General features: G+C 39.4%; 1 protein-coding gene across 5 annotated transcripts in view; it reads right to left on the bottom strand.

Annotated features, from left to right (window-relative positions):
- Positions 1-19,344, bottom strand: part of LOC104140574 (growth hormone receptor) — a 192,853-nt gene that overhangs the window by 64,597 nt on the left and 108,912 nt on the right. For all 5 annotated transcript variants that reach the window (XM_009669418.2, XM_068926493.1, XM_068926495.1 and 2 more), the window contains one exon: positions 8,450-8,530. In XM_009669418.2, the coding sequence (XP_009667713.2) occupies positions 8,450-8,519 (70 nt within the window). In that variant the 5' untranslated portion in view covers positions 8,520-8,530. The remainder of the gene's footprint in view (positions 1-8,449; positions 8,531-19,344) is intronic.

The raw sequence follows: 19,344 nt of genomic DNA on the forward strand, positions 1-19,344 counted from the left end.
CAACTCAGAAGTGCACTGACTCAAGGCCTTCCCTCAAAATTTTCTGCTAGCCATCAAAGCCATGCCTAATCACAATGGAAAGTGATGATGGAAAAACTATTTTGCTCTCTGCCAGAACGAATCTTCCCTCCAGCAGAAATGGCTTAACCAGATCAGAGTGGTATAATTTACACTCCTCTGTGCCAAACTTTCTGATTCTTATTCCTGGAATGGCTTCTACAGCAATTACTACTACATAATGGAACATTTTTCTTGCTCAAAGATACTTAAACTTCTGGAAATAAGGCCACTGCTTAAAAGGCTTGCCTGCAGATAAAAGCTTTTAAATCTGTATTCTCAACAACTCTGCCACTGTCCGCGTAAAAAATAAGATGCACTAAGCTGATAACAATTATATACTTTTCAGGATTTAGCGACAACTCTGCTTTGGCTTGTACTCCACGATAATATAGCAGCACATAACTGCAAAAAAACTCCAGTTAGAAGAACTGAGAAAATAAACAAGACAAACTACCAGCTATATTATGATGACTCCCTATTATATTATGCTACCATTACTTACCAAAAGGAGGCAAGAGTTTGAAGAGTAAGCTAAGGAAGGATTCTGCTCTTTCTCATTCATCTTTTGGCACTTCCAAACAAGATTAGGATACTTATGTATGCAAAAATAGCAAGTCTTCCTGATCATCAAAAAAGTCATTAAAAAAAAAAAAAAGAAATACCCCTGCATGTATGAGAACTGGCTTGTCACTATACTGACTGCAATTTATAAATTTCTAGTTCGCCTAAACCACAAGACATGGTCTTCAACCAAAACTGCCACCCAGATCCTGATCTTTAATTTTCTGAATATTTCAGGCCAGGCAGTGAAGTCCCTGTTATCTTCCAACTCTATAAACAGATGGACAAATCCCAAATTTCTAAGTTCATCACCTACAAAAAAGTGAGACCCCGTGGCAAGGAACAGTTTGCCAGTCCTGAGACCAACCTGTTACGAAATCAAAACACAACCTCATATTTGAGTGAACAATAAATACTTACTTATATGCATAGAGTTACCCACATGACCACTCCCACTGATGTAAATGGCACTATGACAGCATAGAGTTACCTGTCTGAGAGTCTGCAGGATAATTCCCAAGGTATCTTTTCTCTATATAAACTACTTTATGTCATCTAACACCACATCTTAAAATGATAAAGCCTTCACACTAAAGTGTAGTTAGTTCCTTCCCTTAAAATTGAAAATAAATTTTCATAAAGAAAAATCACTATTGTTCTATGATCTGTACAAGCTAATAGATCTCTTTCAAGAAAGTAGTTTAGAAATGAGTCTCTCCACTCAAAAGTCTTCTTTATAAAGATCACTCATTTAAGAACTCCTCCACCAGCACGGCACCAGATCCAAGATACTAATTATGCTTCTCTCACTGAAGTCCATGGACTATCCCATGCAAAAGGTTACCAGATTGTGACATTTACTGACTTTGTTCCAGGTGAAGACTAGAAAGCTTGAAGGTCACAAAAACGTCTCAAATAACAAAAATATATTCAATAAATCTTCTGTCCAGCCCCCCCTCGCCCATGTACTCATCTAAAATATACAAAGATATCAACCAGCCGCAAGGGTCCCAGCAAGGATCCCTGTTTCTATGCCAGGCATCTGTAACAAAGTATTTACCTTAACATAAAAATCACGGTGTAGTTATGGCAAAAAATAGTAATGGGATGCCTGTGACCCTCCAATAATGTGCACCAAGCTAGCTAGTTAAGAACTCCTGTGATTCACAGTTAAGACTCTAACTTCCATTTCCAGTACTGTAACTATTCCAACACCTTGTACATAGTTTAAAAACATTCCTCTTTACTATATATTTAAGTTATTGAGAGTAATAAAATTTGATTCAAACATCTAAAAAGGCTTCTGAATTAAGAAAAAACATCCCAAATCAAAATATCCTCTCTCAACCCTGCAAAATTCTCATTTATTTGATGGGCAGAGGAACTCTCATTATCTTGATATTTTTATTATCTTGATCCTAGCGGAATAATAGGTGAAAAGAGCCTTGTAAAAATTGTATGACAAATCTCTGAAAATATCTTAAATTGGGATTGTTTTCCATCCAAAAATCTCAAAGAACCAACACAGAAAAATCAGCTCCCTTCTTGTTCCTGCAACAGAGATCACATACGCAGGCCATCAAACTACAAGACAGATATGGAGATACAGTGAAACTGCTGGTAATGAGAGTCATCATTCTGACAAATACTTATCAAGATGATACCGACTGAAAACACTCTTTAAATGTAATAAATGTTTTTTCATCCCACCACCCTTCAGCTCAACATGAAGACTCCAGTGTATCTTATATTCAGTGGAACACTTTGGTTTGACCTCAATTTTATATTTTGTACACAAATTCTGAACATAGTACCATGGATTTTCAAATCTCAAGAGAAAAGAGATCCTAGGTAGCACCATTCCTTTGCTGACACCAAGCATTAATGCACAGCTTTACCCAACGAGACCTGTCGGTACTGCTGTGTAGACCAGAACTGCGTATTGCAGGATCACTGAAAGTGAAACTGGTTAGTCTCTCTTTTAACTGATTGTATAGAGAAATACAAAAAACTCCCTCTGGCTTTTAAGAGTTTCCATTAATCTAACTTCCAGCGATATTTAAAAATAAATGTTCATATGCATGTTATACTCCAACATATGATTTTCAAGATGACTATTTGAAATGTACAACTAGTTAAAAAAAAAAACCACTGAGAGACACGATTAGTTTGGAGGCATGCAATACAGCAGTTTCCTTTACTTTGCTTGGGTATTTAGTTCTCAACAGAGAACACGCTGCAGTTCAAAGCGACCTCAATGCTCAGACTAAGAATTCCTCTAAATGTCAGGAAAGTCTAATCCATGCCTTTAGACGACATCAGCCTGCTACTTCACTTCACGCTGTCAGCTAATATCCTGTCTATCCACTAACAAGACCCCTCACCCTGGCTGACCACAGCAGACCAACACTGTATGGCTGAGCAGCTATATTAAAATCCACCAGAAAGCATGCGGAATTATGTATATCTGGCAAGGCAGCTGACTATAAAGGCAAGACTCAGCTCAAAATGAAGGCAAGACTTAGCTCTCTATATGCAACCTAGAGCAAAATTCAGTCACCTCAACTTCTATAACTATGTCAGATTACTTAGGGTACTCTGCCTGCCTGCCAGCTGCTGCTTCGGGAGATGAGGATCTCCTAGGTTGTATGTCCTTTGTACAAGTCTTATGTAGGTATTCTGGATACCTAGAGCATCTCCATGGGATTCACAGGCAGATGAGCCTCACCTTCGGGCGTGCAAGCTCCCATAAAGTCAGTAGAGATCTAGCCAATACATTCCCTGCAACATGAAGAACAGTTAAGCTGCTGGAGTTGATTTAGTTGCCTAAACACAATGTTCAGGAACCTTTGGGATGTCTGGCCTTAAGCTGCCGTTCCAGAAGGATACACATCTCCCAAGGATCCTCCATCATCTCTGCCAGCCCCATGCAGACGTCCCAGGTACCTAGGGGTGTCTCCAATGACAATAAAGCCCAGTGCATGGATAACAGATTCAATCCCTAGATCTATAATTGGGAGCTTCAACATCCTGTGCACACCTAAATTTAGATGGTTTAATCTGGATATGAAATGCACATAAAGAGTCCAATTACAATAAGTGAGCAGACACCGGCATAATAAAAGAAGGAAGTAAAAATTAGATTTGGTGTGCCTCAGAAGGGGAAGCAATTAACCATATTTCTTATATAAAAATGAGCAAAGTATGGCATTTGAGCTTAACACCTTCATACAAGAATTAAAAGAAAAAAAAGCAAAATCCCCCCAAAACTAAGCTGTCATACAAAAACTTAAATTCATTTCTGAAATCAGATTAAGTAACATGTAGAGTAAATTCAGGCTTGTAGCTCCTAAAATATCATTGTACAAAACCAGTCTACTCAAAAAATATTTTGATTGTTCTACCATTAAACATGAGTGCCTCTCTAAACCTGTTTCAGAGGATGAATTAGCATAGCTTTAATATTCTGGAATGAACTTTGTTCTAGTACCAAAAATGATAAAAGATGTTTCCCATTTCTTTTCATTGGGGAAGAAATTAGTTTTGGAACTGCTTGAGCTTATGTATTGTTTTATTAACTGGGACTAAATCCCAGTTTACTCCTCTGTGTCCTCATCTGACCTGTGCTGGTTAGTTGTGGAGAAGGAACAAGCAGACAAAAACTTAATTCTTGTTTCCTAAGCTTTCTGCAACCTGTGAGCGGATCACCCCCCCCTCCTCAATGTTAGCAGGTTTCTTAAACCAAAATAACAAGGTATGTGCTTCAATATGTATTTGAAACACCACAGTTTAATGTAAGTATCTCAAACATTAATTGAGTATGGGTACACGCATATAAGCTCTTACTTTTTCCTGAACCATGATTGTTATTGCACAGAAGTAGGTAATCTATTCATGAATCAGTAGTGTCTCTTGTCCACGTACCTCATTAACTAAAAATAAAGCTCTAGAATTTTCAGAAGTATGTAATTCCCCATCTTCAAAGCAACCTAAACTCTCAGGAGCATGAATTTTGCTCACTGCTCTGCTCTGAATTATGCACAGAGAACTGCTGCAGCAGACATACTTGGCCACATTTAGCATCATCTCTCAGATGACGGGCACCCCTGTCAGTGCACTACAGCCATAGCCCTTGTTTAAGGAGCTGGCAAAGCAGGCTCTTAGGAAAAGGCGAGTATGAAAACTTAACTAAATCAACAGAAAGCCTCCAGCAGAACTGGCACCAGCCTGGAGACAGCAAATGAGTGACTAAATGTCCAATATCTGGTCTTGACTGTTGTGCAGTTCTCCAGCCAACTGCTGGCCTCACATTCTCTTTCCTGCCAGGAGGAAACACGTATGGGATTTAACTGTGTGCCAAGGGTGGATCTAACCCCACTGCACAGAGCCAGCTCAAAGCACAGACACTTGTAAAGCTGCACATAAGCTTTACTTTCAGGACATAACAGTGTGTAGCTCTTCTATGGCTCCCTCCATGTACAAGTCAGTATTACACTGTGTCAATAACATGCTTTGGTGTAAGATTAGCAACTACCTGTAATTTTTTATTGTGCTGCCATAGAAAATCTTACTTAATGAAGTGGATTTGTTAGGGAACTGTGGCACTGCAGATTCAGTTCCTCTAGCAGCACATCAGCTATGGTACAGGTATGGAGCACATTTAATTTAAGTATATAGGAAGGTCTCATCAAGACTGTGCTGGAGAGAGCTCTGTAAGATTGTCAGGATTCATGATGCAGTAACGGGTTGGGCTGGATGTTCATGAAATTGTTTGTATATATAGGCACACTGACATGGAAAAATAGAACCAAAATGATACCGGCCAATAAACAGATCTCATTTAAAAACTTGTCCTAAATCTTGCAAGAATGACACATGGATGTTCTGCCGTGCTGTTATCTCAAAGATCCCCATTCAAGTTACGCTTCCTTGTCTGACTTTCCCAATCGACCAGCTCCCCTAATCCCAAAATAAAAGTGCTACAACCTTAAATGCAGTTTAAAGTTTAGAATTTTATTCTTGACACATTAAAACTCTGTTCCCTTCACAAACACAATTCTGTAAAAATACAGCAGATTAGGATGTACATATTTAGTATTGTGTCTTGGATTTAAGTGTAAGAATATAATTTAAATGTTCTTCCAGTATTTTGATTCTTGAAGAAAACTCATGAAAATTACTGTTTGATTAATGTATATATAACCAGACAAAAGGTGACTTTGTGGGTATTTTTTTGTTTTTAGCATGAAATTTTCACAGAACTTAGGACATCTGGACCACACCTCCTCTGCCAAAGACCTAAGAATCCTCTTATGCCTTGTGTCCCTAAACCTCAAGAGGGAAATCAGTTGGTCCAGCAGATTGCATCTGAGTAGGGATTATTTTTGTCCATTTAATGAATGCATTGTAAAATAGAGACATGGAGGGGAAGAGGAGATCAAGCCAGGACACATTCGTTTTTTTCTACTGACCATTCTGTAAGAGGCAACGAATAGAAGCTGGCACATGTATATTATTTCACTGAGAAATACTGACTTTCCACATTTTAGCAGAACCAAGGAGGAATTTGCACATTTTGTTTCAGTCTATAGGTCTAAAGGGAGTGGTGCATAAAATGAAAAAAAGAAAAGAAAAAAGAAAAAAAAGAAGAAAAGAGTACATAGCTTTATTCAGCAAATTCCCATCAGAAATTTCCTCTTCTTTTAACCAAATCAGAAAACAAAGGATGCACAATAAATTAATAAAAAATAATAAAAAACCCACATTATTTCAGCCCAAATTTCACTTTCCCATGCTTCTTTATACACTTCTTAAATAGGTACGTTCCTTTCCCACAGGACACGCAGGTAGCAGATTGTAAGTATCCCTGCAAGTAGGAAATGAAGAAAGCCAGGGAACAAAAGTGCAAACTTGACTCATTAATTGCTTTCTACAGTGAGCTACATTAGAACTAACGTTAGTGTAATACTGTGGCTGGGTCTCACCCCTCAATTGCTGAAATGCAAAGCAGAGTAGCCAAATTAGCAACTAAAACCAAGAACAATCAATGAAGGAACTCAAAACAAATCTGGTAAATGTAACAGAAAATGCCTTAACCGGGTAGGGAGAAGAGACTCTTGCAGGTGATCTGATGCCCAACAAGAAAGATGGCAGAGTCTGAGCCACTCAAATAAAAGGAGATGGACACCTATGTTTCCCCTATGCAAAACTTTTTATTTTTTTTAACAACAAAAAACTTTGTGGAAGAATCTAATTACATCTTATTTTCAGCTTAATTTCTCCATTATAAGCAAGATAATACCCCTCAAATTTCTTTACTACTTCTGCAAATAGAGATATTCAGAAATGTTAAGTATGCAACTTTAAGAAAACGCAGAACTATATTGGGGAAAAGGAGGGTGATTATACCTTTACAATGTAGGGCAGTTACGGCTTTGGAGAACTGAGCCATAGCCCATAGCCCTTTGGCTTAGTACCTCATGCTAAAATCAACGCTAGACCAGCTAGCGAAATTGCACGGTGTGCAACTCTATGCATATTTAATTTGCATTTAGTAACATTTAAGTAGGAGTGGAACTACTGAGCTAAAGAAAAAAGGAAATGAATCTTTGAAAGATGCAAGAAATCTTCATTGCAGATTTTATCAGTTTATTTATGGTTGTGGAAGCCTTTTCCACTCCCTTTTTCCAAAATTACTTGTCACACTGCCCCCTCTGACTTTCTCTGCTAGCACTGTTCTTGGCTAGGTGGTCAGGAGGGGCACCTGCTCAAGGAACCACTTGAGGGCAGCTGTTCAGTAGCTCTGGGAGAAGAAACGATGTGTTCATCTAAAATTAGTCATTATGGAAAACTGTTACCGTTCTCTCCAAAGGCCTCAACAAGGACAGAGCAGACTAGGTAAGCTGTTTTTGTTTGCAGGAGCAAGTCATAACCAGCATAAGCGGATGAATCTGAAACAATGCAAAACTCCCACTGAAGCTCATTGTGGTTGTAAACTAGTAAAAGACCAGTCTCAAAGGATCGAGTAGACTCAAGTCAGGCCTCTAGAACATACAAAGACTGCTCTAAATAACTGCTGGCTGCAAAAAGAAAAAGCAGCAGAGAAAGTTCAGATGGAGGGAATACTTTTCATCCTGCATTAAGAAGGGAAAGAACTGTGGAAAGCCAGAGGGAACGTTCAGCAGATGCAAAAAATGAGCAGATCTGTTGAACCAAGAACACCACAGGATGTGCATTCCGAGTTTGTACTAGATAAAAAGGTTTCTACTGGCTACCCAAAGCAATCTGGCTGGTTCAGACTACATGTTCTTTTCAAATCCCTTTTTTAACCTACACTCAAGAATTTTTAAGTGCGTTTCTTATAAAACTTGTTTATACTGGCCTTAGACCCAAAACGTATAGCCTGAAAATGCTTCCTCCACACTTCCAAATAGTTTCACATTTAGCATATACTAAAATATACTAAAAAGATTTAAAGAAAACAAAAAATTTCTATAAAAAAATTAACCCTCAAACAATTCTTTCATAACCTCAGCACTAGACAGACTAGAACAAGGGAAAGAAAACCTGGATATGTAACATCAGCATTCATCCAGTCTCTTTACGTGCCACCAACCTTTGCCATCTACTAAATTCACCTTTACTCTGTAACACTTAGTCTCATCCACCACCGTCTTCCTAACAAAATTAACTGACATATTTTTTGCATAATGCACTCAGATTACTGCAGTCACGGTACTTGCACAGTTCTGATTCATATAGTATAAAAATACTCTTTATATAAAGTCTATATATACACAAAGAGACAGAAAGGTATCATAAAACTTACCATCACTTGTAGAGAGAGAGTCATTTGCACAGACCAGTGCCAAAGTAAACAGCAGATGCCGAAGATCCATACCTCTAAGTTCTGTAATAATAAAAGACAATCAGAGAGTTTCTTTATAAACTTCTACTATTACAGTTACATGATATTTAAACTACTATTCAGTTTTATAGAATTTCTGACTGGAGTTAGACCAGAAGTGTATTTAGTTTATGGTTTATTGCCCTGTAAAGTCATATATTATCTTACGGTCTAGGACAGATAGTAAATACTATTTTTTTTTTTTAAAACAGGGCTACCTTATGGGTCACTAGTTCATTAAATACAGAGGAAATATTCTGTATTTGCAAAGTCTTTCTTGCTTCTAGGAAATAACCACACTTTCCCCATAACAACCTCTGAAAAACAGAATCCAATGACTAGTCTAGGTTAAATGTGAAAGTGGGAAAAGAGTAGTAATATCTCTTTCAAGGAACAAGGATAAGATCCCCTTTCCAGGTCATGCTCTCCTAAAGCTGTGTTTGTCTTTGCAGGTCATGTATAATGCTTCATGGCGCTAGGACTACACGAAGTAAAAAGGAGAGGAGTGATGTAGCTGTGTAATGCAGCTCCCACACCAGAAAGTCAAAAGGCTGCTTGTAGAACAACCCAGCTACCGTCACCACCAGAGGAAGCAGCACTTGATTAGCAAAGAGAGCAGGCAGTAGCTGTGGTGGCAGCAAGAATTTGAGTAACCCGGACTAATTCTCTGTTCTGCTCCCCCCTGGCTTCCTGTGCAACTGTGAGCACATATTTCAGTGCCTCTGCTCTGCTGGCCTGTCCTTAAGGGCTGCTATGGAGGGTGTCTCATGCTGAAAACTTCTTTTGGTGTCAATTCCGAGCAGGCACCTTCGGATGGACCCAAGCATATTCACACAGTACACCACATGGAGTCCTTGGCCCAGGAGCCATCCCACAAGCCTTTACAACCTCCCCAGAAAGCATCTTCCTTCTCCTGCCTAGTTTATTTGCCCCACACATACCTCTCACAACCCCATCACACAATTGTGTATGAGGGACACTACTTTGCTCATGCCATTATCTCTTGCCTCTGATAACAAAGAAGGGCAGAACCTGGGCTATGCTGGGCTTGTGGGCAGGGTAGCCTTCTGCACAAAACTGTATCCCCCCCCCCAAAAAAAAAAAAAAAACAAACATGAGGTGTCCATCTGTAGTATGAAAAAAATATACATAACACTGATTACTACCTGACAGTTTACAAGAGTGCCAGTGGAGCACAGAGATTACTGGTCACCTTCAAAAGCAAAGTTACAACACCAAAATGAACACGAACACTGAAACAGTGCTTGAGCATCTTGTTCTGTGGCATGAAACTGCCAAGCTACACTGGCATCCCAGCTCAGCAAGGCAGTGGAGGGATACAATAATGGCTCCACTTTTGGATTTAACTGCAATTATGACAACCCTTGCTGCTACTCTGAAGTATTTTTAATTGGACATTTTCTTTCTTCATCCAACAGCAGACTAAATCAGCAGTGTTCAAACAGCCAAGCCCACTAATGAGCAATAATCTTTAAATGAGTGTTACTGATTAACACAACTGATGCTGTCAAATCTGGATATTAAAAAACAGTCTCCTAGGATAGTTAGCAAAGTCGGAATTTCATCAACAACGGTAAAACACAAACATACTGGGTATTTAAAACTATGTTAACACTAAATTTAAAAGATAACTCCCTCTTCTTAATTCTACTGCCCCAAAAGAACAGATTCACTCACACTGCAGAAAAAATGTAATAATTACAAACTCTAAATTTCTTGTTCGTGCTATTTAGCACAAAGCTTGAAAATCAGAAACTATTTTTCACATCTTCTTTAACATAACAGCTCAATAATTTTCAAGTTTCAAACTCAATACAAGAAGAATTCATTTAGACCGCTCTTTAGAGTTTAACCTAGATTCTGCAAAGACAAACCAAGAGACCCTCCCCAGCATATCTGCTTTGACAGGCAGGGTGCCTCAGGGATTCCCAGCCTTATTCTCACACACACCCTTCAGCCAGATTTAGTTGGCATACGGCAGAAGGAAGCAGAGTTGCTCGGCGTGACTGGCTGAATGGAGAGAAGAATTGGGGAGCTGTTCTCTGGGCACTTAACGGGAGCTGTGCAGGATTTTCCCCTGTCCAACCAGACACAGGTCTGTTCAAGGACAACTCCCTTATTCGCAGGTGGACAGGAAGGAAGGAAAATGTATGGTGAGAAGGATGCATGTTAGCGAGGATTTAGGACGGATACTGGTCTGAGAGCGAGGTAGCCTGTGGAGCAGGACCAAGGCATAGTAGAAGGCTGCAGCTGTGGGAGTGCACAGGGCTGGAAAAAAGTTACTAAAGCAATGACAGGCCAACAATCCTCCTATTCTCAGAGAGAAGCTATACTGACAAACCACGAGGTGCATCCAAGCACAGCAACTTTTTTTTAGCTAACTCAATTGTCCCCCCACCCCCACGCATGTGCCTGTTTAAAGGAATCTGATTGTTCCCTATGCATAAATCTCCTACAGAAACGCTTATCTGTATTTGTCACTTCCTCTCCTCTTATGCTACTTCTACCCTGTCAAACAGTCCCCCCACCCCCTTCAGCCCTTCCACATTAGTATTGCCTGCTGTTGGGGATAGGAAGGAGCTGGGCTCTGGTAAACACTCTACTGTCAGTCTTGTATTGAACAACTGGAACTTTTCCACACCACAGCACAAAGAAATTTCTCTTAAAAGCTTCTCCAACAGACGGTGCTCCTCAGTATAGACAGTCTCAAATACCAATTTTCCTAGCCCAAATTCCTCCCTAAAGTTTTGTTTTGCTCTTCCACAGGCCTGAGCCCAATGTCCTTTTCCACACCTTATCTACAACCCCTCGGCTCTCTCTCTCTCTCCCTCTACGGCAATACCCACACATCCCATGCTGCCGCTATCCACGCCTCCCCATTCTCTTCTCTCCATCAACCTTTGCTGATTTTGCTGCCTAACAACAGCTACATGAAAAGAAAAAAAACTCATAGGAATTCTCCATGCAAATATCATTGACAGACTCAGTCACTCAAAGCACATCTGTGAACCCAGTTTCAGCTTTCACAACCACATCACACTGAACAACTCTGCAATTAGAACGCTCTCAATTCTAATATTTGGCCGTCCCCAACATGGATATCCCCTTTATCTAGTGCTGTGACTGGAAGCCACCTCAGCTTCCTCCAAGAAAGAGGGGTTTGACAGCCAGAGTGCTAACCCAGGAGTCTGGAGATACATCCCAGGGTTCAACAATCACTTTAAACTCAAACAAGCTCTTGTTGCTGCAGACAAAAACAATCCCATTCCAGTACGGCTCTTTGGCTTGTGCTCACAGACTTGTTCACATACCTACATGCAGTAAACTCGATCAGGAAATTTTTCAAGTTAAAATTAATGCAGTCCAAAAACTTCCATAAACATTTAATTTACTTTAATTAATTTAATACTTTAATTTAATTTAATTTAATAAATTAACATTTAATTTAAACATTGTAACAAAACTGTTTGCCGACCAGGTTTATCATATGCCTCCACAAAGACGCATTGTGGGAAGAGTGGGGGCAGCGCAGGCATGGGAATGAGCAGTCAGCGTTGAGGGGAAGACATTGCCCCTGCAGCAGCTGCTGCAACTTATCTGAGTTTAAGAGCAATTGCAGAACCGTATCGACCGATTCGGCTTCCTGCTTAGTCACAAACCTTGACTAAAACATTTAGTGGCCTGAAATAGGGCACCCAGTGGATTTAGGTTCCTAAACCCTAAAGGTGATCAAACTCCTTGCTTAATCCCTCGGTCTTCTCCCATAAAATGCTGTACAGAAACAAATGCTGTTTCTGGGGAATCCCACAAACGCCACCATCTTGGCAAGGCAAAGCAGTAATGTGTTGCTGCTCTGTCCAAATCCAGATGGGCTCCTCCAATGAGGCGTCTGCCCAGACAAGTGGCATGCAGGAGAAAAATTCAATAGGTGACCAAATAGGGCCAATATACAGACAGGACTGAGCTCAAAACCCATGACTGTCCTCATTTGAAAACATGGATGGGCCATGTGCAGAAAGTGGGAGGTCCCACGCTCCCTTTGTCAGGGCTCAAAGCCAAGGCCCTTGAGACAGGGTCTGCACTCAAGGCCTTCCCCCAGGCAAAAGGAGCTGTAATATCTGCAAGAGCTATGAAGCGCTGCGGATTATGCAGCCTCTCTGTGTCTACCAAGAGCTCGGCTCAGCTGCAGGCAAGGCGACCACTTCGAGGAGCGCTGGAGGCCAGGGGCGTGCTGTAATGTCATGGCTCTGGAAAAGGCAACTAAAGAGAGGTCTTATGGGAGAAAATCTGTTCCAAAGCAGGAGTTGCGCCATCACAATACTGCTTTCAAGGGTATAGAAGAAAATTTCTGAGAAGATTTCTCTGAAGTGCCATCTCTGCCATCTCCCCCATCAGCAGACAACTACTGCCTTGCAGGAAATTCTCACATATCTGTTTTGTAACAATCCACTGCTGTTCCTCTAAAACCACTCTTGCAAGCTCACTGTCAACAAGAACGGTATTGTTTAGAGGCTGCAATGTTAACCTAACAAGAGATAGCTTCTCACTTCTCATCAGCTTTAGGATAAAACTAATCTTTTACGGTCTAGTAATATCTGTCCTGCAGCACCTGCCCCTGTACATGATGAAAGACAAATGCTACTAACAAAGTCCCTGTACCTTAACAGGACAAAAAATTTCAGTGTCTGCAATGCATGTTATTCTAAGGAATGATAGTCTACATCTTACCAGAGTCTTAAAGCTTGTAAGAAGAGAGCTAAAAGCAGAAAAAAATTACAACAGCTGACTGTCCTCAAGGCAGCTGAAACTTGACCGCAGGAACATTTGGCTAGAGGTCAGCTCAGGCTAATTGCTTCAGTAGGGAAAGGGAGCCAGGAGTTATAAAAAGGATAAAAAAATTTCTTGGCCCTTTTCTATAGTGATGTTGGAGTATGGTCAATCACAAGTGAACTTAAACACAACTCTTCTCCAGCAGGACATAAATATAGTCAGTACAGACAGGGGGAAGCCAGGCTAGGAAAATCTTTGAGAAGAGAAATCGTGCACTTATAACCTACAGTACGGTTTGCATCTACTCTGGTCAGATAACAATGTGAAATCCAGAGTAAGTCGTAACAAGTTTTGCTTAACGACAAAACTACTGTTTGACATAAACTATTTAGGTTTAGATAGCTCCTGAAGCTGAGAGGACCAATAGAAGAGTACGGAAAACCTTTTTGTTCTTGTTCATTAAACTGTACCTAAGAAAGGATTTCTGCTTTTGCCATCTTCATTAACTCACTGAACTCCAAATATGAGAAAATTTTTTCCCCTGTAACCTCCTTCAGTTTAGTTTTGCTTGCCAAAGTTACACATGTACGACTATTCCAGAACCAAAGGTGGCTTTTTTGCTGCACACTGAGCAACAAAATTACTGAGCAAAGGATTAATCTGAGAAAATTTAGATTTTTTGTATATTGCTACATTTCATCATTCCATCAGATCAAGAATAGGCAAGGACATAAGAACTTACAACACATATGAATACACAAAAATACTTCCATCACCAAATAAGTATGACTGCTGGAAGAAACAGAATGTTGCACCACGCTCTCAAGTTCTGTGCTGCACTGAACCATACATTTATGTAAGTATCAAACACACACACACACACACACACACACACACGTATCCTTGTAAACTTCTAGGGAAAAGGCCTTTACTTATTTCTGCAGCGTGTCTATTTTTTCACCAGTGGTCTCATGGCAAGATTTGTGCTACCAACAAAAAATCTTCCTCTGCCTGCATAATGAAATACAGACAGGTTTGGCTCAAAACGCATAGCTGAAATCTCTTTGCCTGCTTATCCTCATTCCACTGAATGCCAGTAAGACAGAGTCATTCTGCAGATGAAATGAGTTACAGCCCTTCAACTCTACACAATCTAAAAGGGCCATGGACCTAAAGACTTCTTTCCTTGAGAACTGATATTACAGTCTGACTGAGTCACCAGCAGCACTTGGATAAATGCCTGTTTTTAGAGAATCCTTGTCAGTGTTATATACTTAGCTGCGTGAAGAAGCAGAAATAACAAATTGTCTCAATTGATATGCATAGCATACCATTCACCTCGTTTGTTTGGTAATCCAGGATATGAAAAGAACCAGGAATAATTCCACTGAAACAAAAATTATGCACTGCAAATAAAAAACTCTCATAAAGGCTGCATTTGGTGGGCGGCGGGGGGGGCGGGGGGAAGCAGCATTGCTAAAGAAGGAAGGTCTCTGGCATAAAACTGCAATTATTATGCATGGTTTGACACCAGTTTGAGGATTATTAAAAGGCTGATCTTCATGACAGACTAGAAGTAAGGAAAAGAGGCAGTTTCATATTAATAGAGTTCCGCATAAGCTAAAGAATTTATAACAGTTTTAAGTATCAAGAATTGGGAACTGCACTTTTTACTCTGATAGCCCCATTTAAACTCAAGACAGGGTAACAAGTCAATTGGCTATCAGTTATTTGATGCTGTTAAGCAGTCTTTCAACAAATCCAGAGTGTGAACATTGTTCTGGACTTGTACTGAAAGTCAATCCAGCTATAAAGCAATATCCTCAGAACCAGGCTAGGAAGTCAAAGGCGGCTGGCTGTGGCATATGCCATATCAATTCTTTATTTACAAAAAAACCTGTTATGCTTTGACAACAGTAACCTGATGGACAAGGTACATGCAGGGAGGATATTACCTGTAAAATTAGTTGATCATCTCCTTCAGAAGACAATTGCTAAAAGAGAATTAAAGTTATATTCTAAGTTTCTATCTATCACAGCGGTAGAAAAGTTTTCAGCTTGGAAAACACTTCATCGTTTTGCTTGCCTTTCAACTCAAGATTTCATAGCGGCAAAGTAGATGGATCTCAGCCAAAAGTCACTATAACATCCAGCTGCTATCACGCGGACAGGAATTTCTGAGTTGACACTCAGTTTTACATGTATTTATATCAGTAAGGAAGAGGATTCAGGTCTGTTTATAGGAATGGTAATTCTTTCAGGCTATAAACACTTTTCTCAACTACAGTGGTAATTTTTCCCAGTCTTTTTTTTTTTTTTGATTATTTAACTAACAGTCATCCAAAAGACAAAATCCAGCTCTTTGCTTCGTTATTCTTATAATATATTGCAAAGTGAGAGAATTTCTCTGTACGAGCAAAAGTATATTTCCTTCTGCTTAAAGGAATATAATGCATCAATATAATGTCAAATATTATGACAAGAGAGGAACAAGAAATGTCTGACTTTATATCTAGAACTCCTCCATAGTAATCTGTATGAAAAAACACGCTTTTACCCAAATCACCAAAAGAAAAAACATTTTGTATTCACATATTACATGAGAAATTAAATGATATTCCCAGTATTGTAAAATATTTCTGTGCCAGTGTTAAAAACAAAAAAAAAAAGGTAGCTTTTCTGTATCTTGCTACTGCTAAAGTTTAAATCCTAAAGGCTATTTTAACATGAGAATATTTAACATGAGAACATGGCTAAGTAATTCATCTAGCAGAGCCAGAGTTCTTAGCACTTTGCAGAGGGATGAAGACCTTCAGCATGGGAATCTTGGTAGAAAGCAACCTATGTGACATTAGTAGGAGTTTGGGCTGGAACACAAGGTGTACTTATAGGATAATTCACATGCTCAGTATTAAAGAACCTTCTCACTACATTGCTACCATATTGCACTTATATAGCAGGCCAATTTTATCGCTCCAGTTGGTGTTTTCTTTGTAAGCCTTCTTTGTGTGCTAGTATCTGCGTATCACAGGAGTTAATAAGCACAGGAACTAGCACGCTGGCAAATATGGTAAGTTAAATTTCAGTGCAGAAGTCTGCACCTGCTCTGGTGAGCTATTCTGTGACATGATCAGCCGATCACGGATAGGGACAGCTCCTGCATGAGAAGTTTCATACTGTAAATGAAGCCCCTGCTGACGGCAGGTGAAACAGGCTTTGGTTGCAGCTAAGTATTTTTGAACAAAGCACCCCCAATTTCTTTTAATAACCTTTAACATAAACCTGCCGCCTTTCAGCTCTCACAGAGTAATTCCAGAAAAATTCTCAATGGGGTTTCATTTTCAATAGTATTTACACAAAACGTTTTTCCTCCAGGGAAGACATCTTCAACAAACTGTAAAACTCAAGTTCAAGACCTGGTACTTATCCTAGAACAATGGAACTACTTAACAGCTCGTTACTATGAGACAAATGAGTTATATGGTGCAACACACACTAAATTATTCATGTGCTAAAATCAGATTAAGAACTACCTTACAAGGCTTGTACTGCATTAAGGAAGTTATTGACTTAACTACTGGGTTAAATAAAAGCTGGTAGATGACAGACAAAGGATTTTAGCAGGATTTCAGGATGGCTACTCATGACTCAAAGTAGTCACATATATATACACTGGTCATCTACAGAAAGGAGCAGGAAAACCTTCACATGCTGCTACCTGCATCGTCTTCTAGCTCTTGGTCAACATATAAAGATTAATCAGCTTGACAAAAGGTACAACTGTAAATAGTGCATTTAAATTGGTGCAATTTTGTGTGTCTGGAAGTTTGTACCGGTTTAAGCAATGATTTATATTGATGTAATTTACACCTGTAATTCATGGATGCAAACTAAGTCTGGTTTAAGCTGATGTAGCAGTTTGTATATGATTTTGCATCTGTTCAGTAAAACTGCTTTTCAAAATAATTTCAAATAAAATTCTCTGTTTAAAAAGTTCTATGTAAAAAATAAACAAACACGTATGAGATAATGAAAACCAATATGTGGAACTGCTTTCCATGTCTCTCCTATAAAATCATACCAGCATTGTTCCCTGGCCCTATTCCCCATTGATTTAGTGCTTCAAGGCCATACAAACCCGCATATATAAGTGGTGCACATCTACCAAGAAGTAGCCTAGTGCATTCAACAACCGCACAAAATATTTGGAATATAAAAAGATTATGAGCTAGATCCTTAACTGGTGTAAATCAACAAAGCTGAGAGAGATGCTGAATGTTACCAGCATGAGACAAACATTATTCAGTATTTTTACATGCAGTGTCACTAAAGCAAGTTTACATGAGGTAAACAGCAACTCCTGAAGAAGAGCTGATGTCTGTCCAAACCTTTGATAAAATTTTAAAAAGTCAGTTCACTTCTCCCTCTACTTGCATTGGTAAGATTTGGAAATTAAAATACCCCCCCAAAAGTCTGAAGTATGTTTTTATTGAGCATCTCACATATGAATATGTTATATTTTGATGAGATGAGAAAATATTTTGATGAGAGAGTACTTATTAAGGAAGAAGCGATGTGGATTGCACAGTGGGTGATCAAGCCAGCTTGACTTTTTTAAAGGGCAATAAACCAAACAGCCATGCATGGTAATCTCTAGATTTCGCGGCCTATTAAGAGTTGGTGAAGATGACAATCACCCAGTTAATCTTCTAAGCAGGCACTTGCAGTTATCATAGCACTGTATGGAAAGCGATATTTTAGAATAAGAAAGGTAAAGGGAGATAATAAAAAGGTAAAGGGAGGTTACAATTAGAAATTCATAACTGAAATTGAAAGGTCCAATGCCCAATATTTCCTCCAAGAAAACCCCACTAATTAAGAAACTAAGACCTGTCTGCAAAATAAGCAACAGAAACAGCGATACTAATACTAAAGGTAATATACCAAATCTATTTCTAAAGAGATCTTTTAAGGCTTTCAGACAGACCTTTCTATCATCAAATCTTCAAGTAGTCTACAGCAGGGGTGAACGTCATTATCCATTTTACAATGAGGAAATGGAGACACTGGGAAGGGAAACAGCTCGCCTGCATAAACACCACAGCCTAGTAGCAGAGTGAGGGATGCACTGCATCCCCTTTCAGGGCTTCACCTACCAGAGAACATTAGTGAGCAAGCAAACTCTGAAATGATGAACTTAAAAATGGATATTCTGCAACTTGCACTATAAACAGAAGAGCTTCTCAACGCATGCCTAGCTGGCTGGCAGAGGGAGAGCAAGTCTGCTTCCACAGATGTCATGACACCCTTCCCTTCAGCAAGTCCATCATGTTGCAAACTTTGCAATTAAGAAAGCGAAACTTTGGAGCAAATTTAACTGCTTTTTATTAAAAGGGACCAGTATGTTCACATTTCCCCATTCCTGTTAACGTTACTTTACAGAGGACCGTGAGTAAGTAGATGTTTACAAAAAAAATTTATAAGGTACCTGCCCTGAAGAACACCTGAGAGCCTGATCCTTCACCCACTACTTGGCCCTGTGGACTAAAATGCAGTCTTTCTAGTCTCACCCATGTGATCACGTGCAGAAACTTTCTGCATACAAATGGAATCACTGTTACTTCATTTTACTTAGGAAAGAGTATGACTGCTCCTTTCTGTGGTTCTTATGCTGACAAAGTTTAATATCACAGGGAACTTGATTTCTGGAGAGATAAAAGGCTCCCATTTTAAAAAAGACCTTACCATAAAAGTTCAAATAAGTATATTTTAGAAGTCATTAATGATGATATCATCTACTCCCAAAATGTGTATGACATTTAACAATCACATTTGAATCATGTGTGTAAGCAACCACATTCACAGCGAGCAGATGAGACTGATTATTCTCAAGTTCTGCTATAGAGTGTAGAGCAACCTTAGCTAAATCACATGTACACAGGTTATCATTTATCCCAGCATTACCAAAACTGTAGAATATCACAGTAGATGGAGCTTTGAGTTTCAAATTATCCTGATGTACAAAT

Source organism: Struthio camelus, chromosome Z, assembly GCF_040807025.1.
Source record: "Struthio camelus isolate bStrCam1 chromosome Z, bStrCam1.hap1, whole genome shotgun sequence".
In the NCBI taxonomy this organism is placed as follows: domain Eukaryota; kingdom Metazoa; phylum Chordata; class Aves; order Struthioniformes; family Struthionidae; genus Struthio; species Struthio camelus.